This window comes from Salvia hispanica, chromosome 1, assembly GCF_023119035.1.
Source record: "Salvia hispanica cultivar TCC Black 2014 chromosome 1, UniMelb_Shisp_WGS_1.0, whole genome shotgun sequence".
Taxonomy (NCBI): domain Eukaryota; kingdom Viridiplantae; phylum Streptophyta; class Magnoliopsida; order Lamiales; family Lamiaceae; genus Salvia; species Salvia hispanica.
The window spans coordinates 10,752,095-10,768,948 of NC_062965.1; the positions used below are offsets into that span (position 1 = coordinate 10,752,095).

Sequence of the window (16,854 nt, forward strand, 5' to 3'; positions counted from 1 at the left end):
TTCATTTGCTTATTTTTTCTCTTGATATTTTATCATTTTTTTCATTATTAGAATTACTTTTTTGCCATTTATCATATTTGAGGTATTCATTTCTTAATCACTTTTGCAGGGATGATTTATTTCATTCAGTTTCAATTATGTATATTTTATTTGAAGTAATTTTTTGGCTAATCCTTTTAATTTTAATAATTGAATTATTAGTAGTGTTTTTAGTATTTGAAAAAAAAAAGATGTTTCTTAAAAATATTCAAAAGGTAAAGACTAAAGAAGTAAACGGGTCATGCGTTTGATGGACAAAGTGGTGCATTTATTCCCTACTTGAAAATCCAAATCCGTAGAAATTGCAATGTATAAATTGTAACCGATAATTATGAACGAATAAGTAATATCAAATGTAAACTTCTAGAATATTTTGACTACGAAAAGTCTTTAATTTGTAGGTAGAAGTCAGCTACATATATAGTCAGGTTATAGTGATTTGTGATATTCAATTTTTTGGATATTTATTAAACTGGCAACTGCAAGAGTTAATTTAGATTTTCAAACCTAATTCGTGGAAATTAAGAAGAAGCTAGTCGGGGGTGGACTGGAAAGTGAAATAAAATTTACTACAAATATAATTATTTTTAATTGTACTATTAAACTAGCTAAATGATGTATGCAATGAATCTGAAAGAGATGAAATTAAATTCTATAACAATATGCATTAGTAGTTACCGATCCATTATTTATAGTATTTATTAAGGTTTCCCTATGTTAGAATACCCGGCCATTAGATAACTATAGTTGGTTTTCTAAACATAAATTGGATATTTTTTGTATTCCCTAATTTCTTATAGAGTGAACTACATAAATGGTATCTAATCTTTCACTTTCGCACATAAATGATACATGATCTTTATTTTATATCGTTTTTGGTACCCAGTGACAAAAATAACCCTAGGTAAATATGTGGTTTTTTTTTCATGGAGAATATTTTTGGAAATTTCAATTAAATGGTACCAAATATGTGATTATTTTTTTTTCCTTTCTTATTTCTCTTTTTCTTATTTAGTTCCCAATTCTTTCTTTTTTCTCATTTTCTTCTTTCTTGTTAGTATTTTATCTTCCTTTCTTTTTTTCTTTTTCTCCTTAATTTATGTTTCTTCTTCCTTCTTTTTTCTTCTTGTAATATTCAACTTTTTTATCATTACCGTTCACAATGTTAAATTTTTACTAAGGCTATATTGATTAGTTACTAATAATAATAATAATAATAATAATAATAATAATAATAATAATAATAATAATAATAATAATAATAATAATAATAATAATAATAATAAAGGTCAATTTTGATCTTTAATATATAATTAAAATATGAATATATCTTAAAATATTTAATTCTTGCAAAATGGATCCATAACAAATGAAAATGTTGCTGAAATAGTCATTTTTTTACGGTTCTTTAGAAAAATTAACGGTCAACGCTAATTGCACAGTGACATGACCGTTAGTTTTTGACAGAATCATAAAAAAATAGAATCGCTGCGACAAAGATTTCATTTGTTATGAACCAACTTTTTAAAAAGTAAATGTTTTGGACCAAATTCATATTTTGGTTATATATTTAGAATAAAAATGTAGTATTCCATTGTTAATAATTAATAATGAGAAAAAAAACTTATTGGACTGTATGTAGTATTCCACCATTAAATGTAATTGTCGCATTGAGAAAATATAACTCTACAATTTTATGGCTTTCGCTTTCCAAAATCATTCCAATTCCCGTGTTTTTTTTTCTTTCCCGTTACTTTCCAGATTTTAGTTTTTCTGCAATATCATGACTGTGAGCAGTATTTCTTCTTCTCGACGAAGTTACGCGACAAATGAAATAGAATTATTTGTCCACGCTAATCTCACTAATAAAAAGCAAATCATATTACTCGTCCACTCTCATAATACATGTCGCACTTTCTTTTTTAGTTTGTTAAAAAAAATATCACATTTCATACTCCCTCCTCCGTCTCCGATTAAGAGTCACACTTTAACCGGGCACGAGTTTTAAGAAATTTAAAGAAAAGCTGGTTGAAAAAGTTAGTGGAATGTGAGATATATTGGTTTTATAATAAAATGTGAGTGAATTGAGTTAGTGGAATGTGAGACCTACTTACTATTTATGGTAAAAATGAAGTGTGACTCTTAATTGAGGACGGACCGAAATGGAAAAGCGTGACTCATAATCGGGGATGAAGAGAGTATTTTAAAAAAAGCTCTCTTACATTAATATAAACATACTCTCTCGTCCATGATTAAATGTACCATATATGACCGACACGAGTTTTAAGAAATTGTTTAACTTTATAAAGTAAAAGAAAAGAAAAAGGTAGTGGAATGTGAGGCATAGATATATATATTGGTTGTATATTAAATTGTGAACTAAATGAGTTAGTAGAATGTATGATTAACTTACCAAATACTATAGCAAAAGTAAAATGAGATATTTATTGGTGGACGGACGGAAACGGAAAAATGAACATTTAATGGCGGACGGGGAGTATTATTTTCTCTCTCAATCTAACAGTCTAATACACAAAATAACATTTCCTAAAATTTCGTTTCATTTCCCAAGTATGTCATCTGTTATGGGACGGATGGAGTACAAAATTCTACACCTTGAACGACGTAACTAGACTTTGAAAAAACACTAATAGAAGTCTCAAACCAAGTCAAGATTGGCAGTGAAATAGTAACCCAACACTATCATTTCGTTTCTTTAAATGCATCACTTATTAACTTATACTATCAAGTTATTCACTTCCGAAAATGGAGTGTATTTGGTTACTTGCAGCATTAGCACTAGCATTATCTCTCCACTTCCTAAATAATCAATGGCAGAGAAAGAAGAAAATAATGTTACATCTTCCACCAGCGCCGAGGGGGCTTCCGATAATCGGCCACATCCATCTATTAGGCAAAAATCCCCACCACATTTTTCGGCGCCTTGCTCAACAACACGGCGAGATCATGCACATGCGCCTTGGCTCTCTCCCGATCGTCGTCGTGTCGTCCCCGGCTGCTGCCAAGCTAGTGCTAAAGACGCATGATGCCGTTTTGTCCGACAGGCCCCACTACCTCTCGACCACGCGCCTCACGTACGGCCACAGGGACATGATCTGCGCTCCCTGCGGCCCGTACTGGCGGAACATGCGGAAGCTATGCACGCTCGAGCTGCTGAGCGGGCCCAAGATCGAGGAGTTTCAGGCGATGAGGCGGGCCGAGCTGGGGATGGCGGTGGAGGGGATCCGCCGGGCGGCCGAGGGGAGGGAGGTTGTGGATGTTAGTGCTAGAGTGGGGGGGCTTGTTGGGGATATGAATTGTTTGATGGTTTTTGGGAGGAAGTTTGTGGATAGGGATTTGGACGAGGAGTTGGGGTTTAAGGATGTTATTGATGAGGCCACACGTGTGGCTGCGCAGCCTAATCCCGGGGACTATTTCCCCTCCGTGGCGGCGCTTGATCTTCTGGGGCTCAACCGACGCATGGAGAAGCTTAGCGCGACGTTTGATGGCTTTCTCGACGCCATCATTGATGATCACGTCACGAAAAAGGAGGAGGAGAAGGAGAAGAAGAGCCGTGATTTTGTTGATGTTATGATGGCAATTATGGATTCCGGTGGGGCCGGGTTTGACTTTGACCGTCGTCATGTGAAGGCTGTGCTTTTGGTAATAAGAGCGTCTACAATGTTGTTCTTTAACACCAGGGAAAAAAAAATTTGACCTGTCACGTCAGCTTTTATCATTTTAGGCACAACACCTATGCATTGCGATCAGCCTCATTTTTGTAATTGTTATACAATATTTGCATGTCATTGATTTGTACTTTATTTTGAAGGATATGTTGATTGGAGGGATTGATACAACATCAACAACTATCGATTGGATAATGACGGAGTTGATAAAGAATCCAACAGTGATGAAGAAGCTACAGAAAGAAATTAAGGAGGTTGTGGGGCTGGATCAAATGGTGGACAAATCACAACTTTCTAGTCTCAAGTACCTTGAGTGTGTGGTGAAGGAGTCATTGAGGCTCCACCCTGTGGCACCGCTACTATCGCACGCCGCCCAAGAGGGCTGTGAGCTCATGGGTTTCAACATACCTAGTAAAACACACGTATTTGTGAATGTATGGGCAATTGGTAGAGATCCCCAAGTCTGGCCTGACCCCGAAACATTTTTTCCCGAAAGGTTTATAGGGAGTAATGTGGACCTTCGAGGCCGAGATTTTCAGCTTCTACCATTTGGTTCCGGTCGACGGAGTTGCCCAGGGTTGCAATTAGGATTGATGATTGTTCAATTTGTGGTGGCACAGTTGGTTCATTGCTTTGATTGGGAGCTTCCCGATGGAATGTTGCCTGATCAATTAGACATGTCTGAAAAATATGGTATGGTGGTCACTAGGGCTAAACATCTTATGGCAATTCCAACATACAGATTAAGTAAATAATTTAATTTTTATTATATTATATTGTATATTTCTATTATCGCAGAATCGAACACCACATGTACTACTTTCCTATTTTGCTTTGACCACGAGACCACTGATGTTGGATAAATGCAAAAAATCATTCATCAAAGTCAGAATCCAAACAACTTTATCTTTAATTCAATTGCTTATTTTTCTCTTGATATTTTTTCCTTTTTTTCATTATTAGAATTGTTTTTTTGCCATATATCATATTTAAGTATTCCTTTCTAAATCATTTTCACTGGGATGATTGATTTCATACAGTTTGAATTATGTGTATTTTATTAGAAGTAATTTTTTTGCTAATCCTTTAGTTTTAATAATTGAAATTTTAGTAGTGTTTTTAGTATTTAAAAAAGAAAAAAGATTTTTCTTAACAATATTCAAAAGGAAAAGAAGTACAATGCATCATGCGTTTGATGGACAAAGTGGTGCATTTTATTCCCTACTTGAAAATCCAAATTTTTAGAAATTGCTATGTATTAAATTTAAAATTGTAACGGAACGTCTAGAATATTTTAACTACGAAAAGTCTTTGAAGGTAGAAGTCAGCTACATAGTCAGGTTATAGTGATTTGTGATTTTAATTTTTTGTATATTTATTGAACTCGCAACTGCAAGGGTTAATTTGGATTTTCAAACCTATTTCGCGGAAATTAACAAGAAGCTAGTCGGGGTGGACTGGAAAGTGAAATCCAATTTACTTCAATCTCCACATAATATAAGCACTTTTACTTTTATTAAACTAGCTAAATGATGTATGCATTTGAATTTGAATGAGATGAAATTAAATTCTACAACAATATATCTATTAGTTACCGATCCATTGTAAGGAAAATGCGCTTATTATTACAGGAGTGGTCATTCATCATTCAACAAGTTGACAACTATGCGTGAAATGTTGCATTTGACGCATGTAATAGCGGTTTGGAAAAGTGTAATGTTATTATTGAAAAAAGATCGTAAATATCCTGCACAATCAATGAGAAGATTACATTGAATCAAGGAAGAAATCAAGCAGAAGTTATACAAATTTTATAAGTTAGATTTAATTTTAAATATATATAATTTCATCTTATTCTGTAATTTAATCTAAAAACTTAGTAGTATTGTTTAATTAATTAAAGATGAAGTAAAATATAAGAATCAAAAACTTTAATTGAGCAAATATAATGAAAATTATAAACATTATATATTTATGTTGTCGTTTACCTTGCGAATTAATTCGAGAAAAAGAGTAACAATAAAGGATTAAATCTCAATTTTAACCTAAATAAATAAAAGACAAATTAAACTCTCTAGCAGAATTCCAATTTTAAACCAAATATAAGGCTAATCAAGATATAAATTTAATAACTTATTTGTATATAATAAAAAAAAAATTAATGATAGTGCACTATTTAAATGTGTTTCAAAGAGTACGACACAATTATTTTGTCATAATCTTATCTGATGAATACCATCATCCAAACACTATCATTTTTCGTAACTAATTTTTTTTAACATTTCTTGAATATATAATATATTGTTCTATGCAAGTTAGGGAATTTTTTTTTTATTTCCTCTAAAATAAATTATACTGAAATCTTATAAAATTATATTGCTATCTTAATAACGACCTATAAAAAAAAACTAAATGTCTTTGATTGACAAAAAAATTGCAACAAATATTAAGTACCAAATGTATATTCAATATAGGTTTTGATGACCATATAACTTATGATGTATGGCCAAAGACTAAATAAGCAGTATATTATTTATAATAGTATAAATAAAATTAAACTCAATTCTAATTATGTACACTAAATTTTAATGTAAATATATTTACATACCATATAGCTTTAATATTAAATATAAATAATAAATTTAGTTTTAATATTACATACGATAATTTTAATATTTAAAGGATTATAAAAAATAGGGGTGGGAATACGGGTATCCGTGGATACCCGATCCGGAAAAACGGATACCCGTTCCGGTAAAACCGGGTACCCAAACCCGAAAATCATCTAAAATATCTACCCAAAACCTGACCCGATATATTTTCGGGTACTCCAATACCCGCCCCGGGTATCCTTACCCAACGTATCGGGTACCCAAATAACCGAATCTTTACATGTGTTATTAACTAATAAAAAAATTTAAATTTTATATATTAATATAAATATAGAAATATTTGAATTGACTAAATTTTTAATGTTGCATTTATTTTTTAGTATAAAATTACCATAAAAATGGGTCACTTTTATTTTAAAGTATACAATTATATTTATGAGAATTAGTAATGCAATATGTAAGTAAAATAATACGGAGTAAAATTTATGCATTTAATTAAACTGTGGAAGCAACTAATAATATAATTCAAGTCAAAATAATTATTCCAAAGGATGAATGTGAGGTGAGAGTTTGGAGAAGCCGTAACAGTAAGAGAGATTGACTTATTTATATAAGTTTAGAGAAAGTTAACCTAGTAAGTTGTAATTAGTAAATAAATAAGCCCGACTCTTGAAGCCCAAAATGGCTAAACCTAATTTAAAAATACTTTAAATAATTAATTGGATATTCGAGTCATACTCAATACCCGATTTATCTTAAATTTCAATATCCAATCTCATACACAATCCAATAAAATTGGATATTGGGTATCTAATACTCAGCGGGTATCGGATTGGGTACGGGTAAACCCAATACCCGACATCCATATTCCCACCCATAATAAAAAATATTTAATAAATCAGTTATTGAATTAAAATAAATTTAATTTTAAAAATACATACTATTATAAAAAGTCCAATAAAGTAAAAATTAAGATTACAACTTATAATTTAAGACATAATAATCGAACAAAACACTCAAATTGAACTCTATTTATTAAATTTTTTTATTAAATTAGTATCGACTATTATTAAACTCTAAAATATAAAAAAACACATTTACATCTTAAAATAATATCCAAGTATTATACCAGTAAATTCTTAGAGCATCTCCAGCGGCGCCCTTCCCGTCGGACGTTGGAGAGGCTTCCAGAAAGGGCGCCCGGGAAGTCCGCCATTAAGGCGTGGAGGGATGGACGCGGACGTCCCATGAGGACGCGGGAGGGGCGCGGTCGTAGGCGAAAGGGAGTGTGGCAGGGCGTGCGGACGTCCGCCATTGTGGCGACTCGCGGACGTCCGGCGCGGACTTCCCAATTTTTTCATATTTTTTAAAACTCTATATATACGCTCGTTGCAAACTATATATATACGGCTCGTTGCAAACTCTATATATACGATTTTTGAAAAAGCTCTAAGGCATGTATTATCGTCGGAAATTAAGACATAAAACAAAAACATATCATACCGTCGAGTAGCGGCAAACTATAGAGATTCAAGGCATAACATGTACTTTTTTTTGTTTAAATATGTATGCTTTTTTTTTTTAAATAAAATCGTTGCATTTTCCCCGTCCGTATTCGTGTCAAAATTTTAATTCCGTAACATAAATTGCATATTTGTAATTTTTTAATTTGGGGAAATCCGCGTGGGAAGGGCGATGGGAATGGCGGATTGTGCAGTGGGAAGTCCTTATGACATGGCAGGAGGGTTGGAGTTCTTATGACGTGGCAGGTGGTGTTTTTGGGAAGTCCGATGGGAAGTCCGTCTCATTGGAGATGCTCTTAATGCTCAACATAAAGCCCGAATATAAATAAATTAATAAACCCTCAAACCTAAAAGCAGCGCCCCTTCTCTCTCCTTCCCTCGCCAGCCGCCATATTCTCCCAAATCGCCGCCGCCATGACCGCTGCTCGCCCCACCGCTCCTTCTGTCGTGCCTTGCCAGTTAGTCCGCGTGCTTCACGCCCGTCGTCACCCCTCCTGCAAAGCTGCATCGCCGCCTCCTACTCATCATCTCCAGCATCTCTCTCGCCATCTCACCCAGTGCACCACTGTGCTGTCCTGGCTCTGCCGCGTCACCGCGTTTCTCTCTTTCTCCTTCTTCTCGCTTTTCTCTCTCATCACGCCACAGCCGCTGCTGCCGTCCGCCGTCACTCCGGCGATGAATGGGGGTCTGCACAGCCGCCTCGATGCACTCTTTCTCCTTACTCTTTCTTCTTCTCACCCTTCTCTCTCTACGTTTCATTTTGCAGATTCAATGTTGCTTTATAATGGTTTCAAATCTTGATTGGGAAACTATCATTTAATTGGACCAATTTTCTATCCAATGGTCCTTATTTCTCGAAATGAGGATAAACAAAATAGCTTCACATTTTCTCTCCAAAAAGGGCAATATTGACTTTCCATCTCACTTTTAGTAGTATAGATTATACTACTATAGAATATCGAAAAAGGAAATTATGAAACAGAACATTAATTTAGAAAAGTCTAAAATTTATGTATTTGAATTTTAAAAATAAAATTCAGGAAAAATATAGAAAGTCTCTATATATACAAATAAATATTACTCTTATAATTAATTATCTAATTTAAAAAATTTCTAAAATTTAAATAAATGATTCAAAAATTCAGTAATTACATAATTAAGTGTGTGACCCATTCTAATTAAGCTATGCAGTGTGAGCATATTTAATTAGCTGCTAAATCCCTATTAAAAGTTAGAATTCGTTAGACTTCAATACTGTAACAATTGTAGGTTAATTGATGACCATCATGCATCGTAGCCCAAGTGCTAAATTTATTACTCCATAAAATTATAACTAGCTCACAGTCGGCATATTTAATGACTCAAATTCCCCACTTATTAATTAGAAATTTTACAAATTAAAATATACGCTCTCTTTACAATTGTTCCTTCTTTCGAATGTGAAGATTCATAATTCTCGTACACCCTCCGTTCCACATTATTGAATCATTTTATTTCGTATACTTATTTTGAAAAAATAATACTTCCTATATGTTATAGTAGCAGAGTCATTTTTCTATTTTAGACGTTTCATAATAGTAGAATCATTTCTTTTTTAGTATAAAAAATAACACATTCCTCGCTCTTTCTTTTCTATGTCTATTACTCCCTCCGTCCTTGAAAATTTGTCACTTATTTTCATTTCCGTCCATCTCTAAAAATTTGTCACCTTTCACTTTTACATTTTAGGTAGTGGACCTCATATTTCACTAACTCATTCTCACTCACATTTTATTATAAAACTAATATATAAAAATATGACTCACATGCCACTAACTTTTTCAACTCACTTTCTATTATATTTCTTAAAACTCGTGTCGGGTCAAATTGTGACAAATTATGGGGGACGGAGGGAGTACTTTATTATCTCTATCCTCTCCCCTACTGTATATTCTTTTTATGTAATACATTACACATCTTTTTCTTAACCTCTGTGCAAAAAAAAAATGCACCCACTACTATGGAACGAACGGCGTAATAAATAGTTAAAGTAAATAAAACTAATACTTTAAAATGGGTCCCACATTCCACTCACTTTCTCCTTTTATTTTTTTTCACAAAGTCAAATAATTTCGTAAAACACGTGCCGAATTAAAAGGGCTATTTAAATCGTAGACGGAGGGAGTATTTATTATCAATTTTTTAAAACGAGTGCAAAAAATAAAATGACTCTACTATTATAGAACGGACGAAATATTACATAAGAGAGGATATACTAACCCTAACCCTAATACCCTAATATATCAAAGGACCGATTCCATAATTCCCTAGATAGTATAATTAATATCCTATAATATAATTAGGCAGAACTGTACTAAAATTGCAAAAGTACTAAACATTATCCACTTATTTAAGGTTCACCGGAATCAAACCAACTTAAAACAAAATTTGAAGATTCAAACAAAAATGGGTTGGATTTGGATGGCAACCATCACATTCCTCTTCCTCCTCCATCAATGGCGGAACCTCCCAAACAAGAAGAAGCTTCCTCTCCCTCCCGGCCCGAAAGGCCTTCCAATCATCGGCCACTTCCACTTATTAGGAAAGAATCCTCATCAAGATCTATACCATTTAGCCCGCAAACATGGCCCAATCATGTATACCCGCTTCGGGTTCGCTCCAACCATCGTTATCTCCTCTCCTTCCGCAGCGAAGCTCTTTCTACAAACCTACGACCACATCTTTGCGAACCGGCCACGCCACGAGTTCGCATACCTCGTCGGCTATGAGCAGCGGAACATTATCTCTGGACGATACGGGCCGTACTGGCGAAACATGCGCAAGCTCTGCACAGTTGAGCTCCTGAGCGGCATCAAGATCCGGCAGTTTGAGCCCATGAGGAAGGCGGAGATTGGGAGCATGGTGGATTCGCTTAGGGAGGCAGCTGCATCGCGTGAAGAGGTTGATCTGAGCGCTATTATCATGTCTGTCAATGGTGGCATGACATGCCTGATGGTTTTCGGGAGGAAGTTTGAGGAGACGGATTTGGACGACAGAGGGTTTAAGGGGCTGATGTCGGAAACAATGGCGGAGGCAGCGTCTTTCAATCTCTGTGACTATTACCCGTATCTGAGGTGGCTGGATCCTCAGGGGTCGGTGCGGCGGATGAAGAAGCTGAGCATGATTTTTGACAGGTTTCTTGAGAAGATTATCGACGAACATGCTGAGAAGAAAGAGAGGAGTCATGATTTCGTCGATACGCTCATGGCCATTCATGACTCGGGCGAGGCTGGATTCGAGTTTGACCGTCGCCATGTCAAGGCTGTGCTACTGGTATTGTTATATTAATATTCATTTCAATTTTATTTGTTTACGTGGGACTGTTGTTCAGTTGTCATGTTTACTTTAATGTTCATTCTTTTTTTTTTATGCTTTAATAATCCTAAACAAATCTCTTTGTGGCTAATCATATATTCATCTTGTCTAACGAACCATGGCATGCACAGGATATGCTGCTAGCTGGGATGGACACTTCGGCAGGAGCGATGGAATGGGCCATGGCTGAACTAATTAAGCATCCAAAAGCAATGAAAAAACTTAAGAAGGAACTAGAAGAAGTTGTAGGGCTAAATCAAAGAGTGGATGAATCCCATCTCCCCAGCCTCAAATACCTTGATTGTGTCATTAAGGAATCCATGAGGTTACACCCAATTGCCCCCCTCCTTCCCCACGAGGCCATGGAGGACTGTGAGGTGGACGGCTACCACATACCCAACAAATCTCGAGTTCTTGTGAACTTGTGGGCCATTGGGAGAGATCCTGATGCCTGGGAAAACCCCGAAAGATTTCATCCAGAGAGATTTCTGAGAAGCAACGTGGATCTCCGAGGTCGAGATTTTCAGCTCATACCCTTCGGGTCGGGCAGAAGGGGATGCCTTGGTTTGCAAATGGGGCTAACTGTTGTTAGTTTGATGGTAGCGCAGTTGGTACACTGCTTTGATTGGGAGCTTGCTGATGGAACTGCGCCACAGGATTTGGACATGTCTGATCATTTTGGTCTGGTCATGTCTAGGGCTAACCATCTTAAGGTTATTCCCACTTATAAGTTGAGCGTTTGAGCATTGGCTTCATGGCTTTGCATATTAGTTATGCGCGTAAAAATAAGTACCCTATGTCTCAATAAAAAAACATTTTCTAAAACATAAACATCATCATCTCTATTATTTTATCTTTTCTTTTTACTCTCTCTTGATTAACTTATATAACAACACAACATAAATCATATGTTGGAAAGTAAATGTTTTATATTTATTGAAGTTATTGTATATTAGACCATCTCCAAGGGTACACTAAAACCTAAAATGGGATAGGTATTTAGCTCCAATAGTACTCAAAAACCAATCCTATTTTTGGTTTTTGAGAAAAAAATACCCATCTTTAGGTTTACACTAAACCAAAACCTAAAAAATTCTCAAATTTTGTGAGTAAAAAAAGCATAATATAGAGAATATTCTTTTAAGTTTGAGTTTAGTGTAAATGGTTGGAGTAAAATCAATATTTAGTGTGAGATTTACACTAAAATGGGTTTGAGTTTAGTAGAATGGTTGGAGATGCTCTTACTCCCTCTAGTCCCCATTAAATGTCTGATATATTCTCTTTTGGATTGTCTACAATAAATGTCTCATTTCTCTTTTATTACTTTTAGAAAATGAACCTACATTCCACTAATTCATTCTACTCACAAATATTATTAAATTATATAAAAGTAGGGTCCATATTCCACTAACATTTTCAACCCACTTTGCTTCATAAAGTCAATAAATTTCTTAAAACTCGCACTAGTCAAATTTGGGACATTTTATGTGGACCGAAGGGGGTATTTGTATATGTATAAATTATTGACAAAATTATTAAAGTTGAAATTGAAAATTTATATCCCCTTTGTCCCTTAAATTTTGTCATAGTTTGACCGGGAATGAATTTTAAGAAATGTAACTGAAAATGGGTTTAAAAAGTAGTTGGTAGTGGGTCCTACTTTTAAAGTATTAGTTTTATAATAAAATGTGAGTGAAAATGAGTTAGTGGAATGTGAGGTTCATTATAAAAAATGGTAAAAAGTGAAATGTGACAAAATTTATGGGATGGACGGAAATGGAAAAATGTGACAAATTTTCAGGGACGGATGGAGTATAAAGTTTCAATTTTTATCTACAAAATAACAATTATATATTGCAAATTTTCTAATATATTTTATTAAATATGATATACTCTCCTAGTCTCATAGAAATACACCAATTAGGATTAGTACGAGTTTTAATGTGAAAATGGTATAGTAATAGAGAATTAAATCTTTAATATATGCTACATATTCTTATAAAATTATATCTTGAGTTATTAAATTACTTCATTCAATTTATGTGATATTAATTTAAAATTTAATATAATAATTTTAAAGTTTATATGAAAAATATAACATATAGTACTACAGTTTTAAATTTAAAGCTTTCCTATTGAATAGGATTAGTATTCAATATAATTTTTATTTGGCCCTTAGACTAAGTGATCTAATGGTCAATAATTAACCAAAAACACAGAGGGTCATAATTAAGCAATTTTAGGCCATATTATAAAATTCGATTTTATGTCTTGTTAAGATCATTTTAGGTCATGCTTTGTTAGCATGACCTAAAAATAAACTAATTATGACCTAAAAATGCCCTACATATGACCGTGTTCTGCGTTTCTGTATTTAAATCTAGTTTTCATAGATCAAAACCCCGTTCTACATCGCGTTCAACATTAGAGTAAAAATAAAAATAAAAATAAAAATACTCTTCATGCCCTCCGGATCTTGCTTAATAGTCACGCCTTGAACCCCGATACCTACACGAAAGGATAAGAAGCATGTTAAATTAAGACGAGACGATCAACAAAATCATATCACATCAAGCACGCTTATCAAACGACGGTTCACGTCTTTTTAAGCGACAAGATGTAATATTCTTGCCATTTATGGTATTAAGAATGATTGATTTGCCAACTTACCCTTTTTAGCAAAAGTCATTATCTCTTGTGTAATAGTTTGCTTCCATGGGTTAGAGAATTGACCATGTTTTTCCATGTATCCTTTTCCACTATAAATATCACACCATCTCTACCCTTAATTCTTTTGTTCTTCCACAAAATCTCTAAACAAAAATTTATCTCATGGTGAGGATGCAAGTAAGTGCTTGAAGAAGGAAGTAAAGTTTCTACACACTACCTTGCTTCCATATTTTCCTCAAGGTATCCACCTCTAAATCATTTTGATTTCCTAAGCTTTGCATCACATTTACTATTCTTTTTCCATCACACCATGTTAGTAGAATTCTTCCAATGATTCTCATCTTTATCAACATCAATAAACCGACTTTTCTCACAATTTCACGCTCAATTTAGACTTTGAACGTAGGACTCTTAGTCAATACTATTGCAATACCCCTTTCATGACAATTAATCAAATGAATTAAAGCCAATATATGCTTCTCTTCTAAAGTTAACAAGGCATTAGACATTATAGACAAGAAGGTGTTAAGTTTAAAACCTCAAGATGAGAGTATAGCTTAGAATTAATAAAGCCGATGCCCTGCCGGACGATGCTGCTGTTGCCTCTGCCGGGCAGCCGCCGCTGCAGTCACAAGGCAGCCACGCACACCTTGCTGCACTCTCGACAGCCACACGCACACAGCTGCTCCGTTTGGCAGCCGTACACGCCGACGCCGCTGCTGTCACACGGTGGCAGCCACCGCTGCTGCCCCTCAGCTTTCTTCTTCGCCACTTCCGCCACTGCCCAACGCCCGCAAGTCAACGGCGGCTGGTCTCGCGCACACCGGCGAGCCGACCGCACCCCGACACTAGTTTTTGACCATGAATGAAGGAGGAGATGAGTTTGTGTGTGTGTTAAGGTATGGAGTGGTTTGTGATAAAGAAACGTACTTGAAAATGGACGAGGCGGCAGTGATTGAGTGACGGGCGGACGCCGGCAACGGAGGCTCCTCTCCGGAGGCAGCCGAGCTCCGTCGGTCGAGAAACAGAGAGAGACCGAGAGAGAAGGAGAGACCGGGAGAGAGAGGACGAAGAGGGAGGGAGGCGCCCCGGCATCCTCGCCGGTGACGCCGAGGGCACCCCCTTCCCTTTCTTTTTGATTGAAGTGGTAGGGTTTACTAATTATTTAGGATTTGGGCCTCCCCTTTGGGCCAATTAAATTTTGTAGAATAGTCTCTTATTTATTCTGATATGGGCCAAAAATTTAGAGGAAAGGGGATTTTGGGCTTTGGATCATAATGAGAAAATGAACCTTATCTCTTAATTTAGGGTTGATATTACTTGATTTGTTTGAAGCTTTTAAATAATTAATCTTATGATTAATTAATATCTTACCCTCTTTACTTAATTAATTTCTCGAAGATAGGAATGTACGAGCTCAATAATCTATCTCCCAAATAAATTACCAATAATCGAACCTCGAACATAGGATGCATACTCCATGTAGGATCATTTCATGTCATGCACCTTATGTATGTTCTTAAGACTAATTTGTAATCATTATACTCTTTCAAGAAGGGCATATTCGCGGAGTTTGATTTCCAAGGCCAAGCTTTTGTAGCATTTTATTTGGAAGCTTTGAGGTGGGCTTTATATCCAACACATTAAGTGTGGATAAAATTATTAAATATATGAAATAATTTTTGTTTGATAAAATCGCACTTACTTTTTTTAAAAATGTTATCGTGCCATAAATTGTTTGTTTTATGATGCCTATCTGTTTGGCGATGCCAAATGAATGGATGAAAACGAATTCGGCTCCAATAGGACCAAGATCCTATTCGAGTTAGTGTACACAAAGGAATGGACCGTGAGTCATCGTAAGGGTTGGCCGGTCAATGTGATCGTGGAAGGTGGCCACCTTCCCGACACACAATGAACCATCATATATGGCGGATTGCTGGAATGAACTTAGCTTAATCAAGCGAACTTTATAAAAATGAACTTAGTAAGCTCGGGCCTTTTAAGAAAAACCCCCGTGTGTTATTGTGATGGCATAATAAATATATTTTCTAATATATGTGTATTTTTCGGCAATGTGTTCACTGAGTACCCCGTACTCAGCTCTGCTGTAATATCCCAATCTTTTAGAAGTTAGAATTAGAAATTATATTTTTTATTAGTGGCTTTATATATATGTATATGCTTTTATTAGTTTTATGTTAGAAAGATAGGAAATAGAAATAGGATAAATTAGAATTAAGAAAAAGAATGAGATAAGGATGGAAATTAGAAAATAAGAAAAGAAGAAAGAAAATGAATAGAGGGATATTAATGAGTAGGAAACGTGTCTTATGGGGGTAATTAGGAAAAAAAAAGGAGAAGAAAAGAGAAAAAGAAAAAGGAAAATAGAAAAGATTTTGAGATGGGTTTTGAAAATCAGATTTCATACTTATCTCTCTCTACGTAAACTTCTCCCCTCTCTGCTAAAATTTCGACAACTTCTCTACTCCATCCGAACAGCCACCGTGATATCTCCAATCACTCCACCGGGAAGCATGTAGTACCCACTGCCAATCCAAGCTTTCAATTCCCCCTAGTTTTTCTTAATTTTGGAGCTCAAGTTGAAAATCCACCTCCACTTAGCTTTGCAAATTAGTTGAAATTAGAGGTTAGACTCCTCCATAAAGTCCTTAATCTTGTTTCTAAGCATAGTAGTGATGTTAATTTGATTTGATTCTTGTTGTGGGAGTCGAAATTAGGGTTCTTGAGTTTGGGGGTTTTGGTGCTTTGATGCTTTTGTGTAAATTGACTATGGAATTATGCAATTGGAAGTATGTTAAGATATTTAAGCATGAAAGTGATAGAAAAAGCTAAGTTTGAGGATGATTTGTGACCATATTCTTTTTCCATGGGTTTTAAAGCCACCTTCTTGATGGTTTGATATTATATAATGTTGGGGCTGATCTTGTTGTGATGTTTGATGTA

The 16,854-nt window shown here is 35.1% G+C and overlaps 2 protein-coding genes and 1 long non-coding RNA gene across 3 annotated transcripts; 2 read left to right on the top strand and 1 right to left on the bottom strand.

Annotated features, from left to right (window-relative positions):
• The first annotated feature begins 2,799 nt into the window (after nucleotides 1-2,799).
• LOC125202486 (cytochrome P450 71AU50-like) lies at nucleotides 2,800-4,613 on the top strand. Its single transcript, XM_048100883.1, has 2 exons — nucleotides 2,800-3,702; nucleotides 3,872-4,613. The coding sequence occupies exons 1-2, from the start codon at nucleotides 2,806-2,808 to the stop codon at nucleotides 4,481-4,483; spliced, it is 1,509 nt and encodes a 502-aa protein (XP_047956840.1). The 5' UTR covers nucleotides 2,800-2,805; the 3' UTR covers nucleotides 4,484-4,613.
• Nucleotides 4,614-10,302: 5,689 nt separating this feature from the next.
• LOC125202365 (cytochrome P450 71AU50-like) lies at nucleotides 10,303-12,046 on the top strand. Its single transcript, XM_048100748.1, has 2 exons — nucleotides 10,303-11,175; nucleotides 11,349-12,046. The coding sequence occupies exons 1-2, from the start codon at nucleotides 10,309-10,311 to the stop codon at nucleotides 11,958-11,960; spliced, it is 1,479 nt and encodes a 492-aa protein (XP_047956705.1). The 5' UTR covers nucleotides 10,303-10,308; the 3' UTR covers nucleotides 11,961-12,046.
• Nucleotides 12,047-13,595: 1,549 nt separating this feature from the next.
• Nucleotides 13,596-14,964, bottom strand: LOC125202674. Its single transcript, XR_007173148.1, has 3 exons — nucleotides 14,426-14,964; nucleotides 13,888-14,030; nucleotides 13,596-13,725 (listed from the first exon to the last, which is right to left on the bottom strand). It is a non-coding gene; the product is annotated as an uncharacterized LOC125202674 (long non-coding RNA).
• Nucleotides 14,965-16,854: the final 1,890 nt, after the last annotated feature.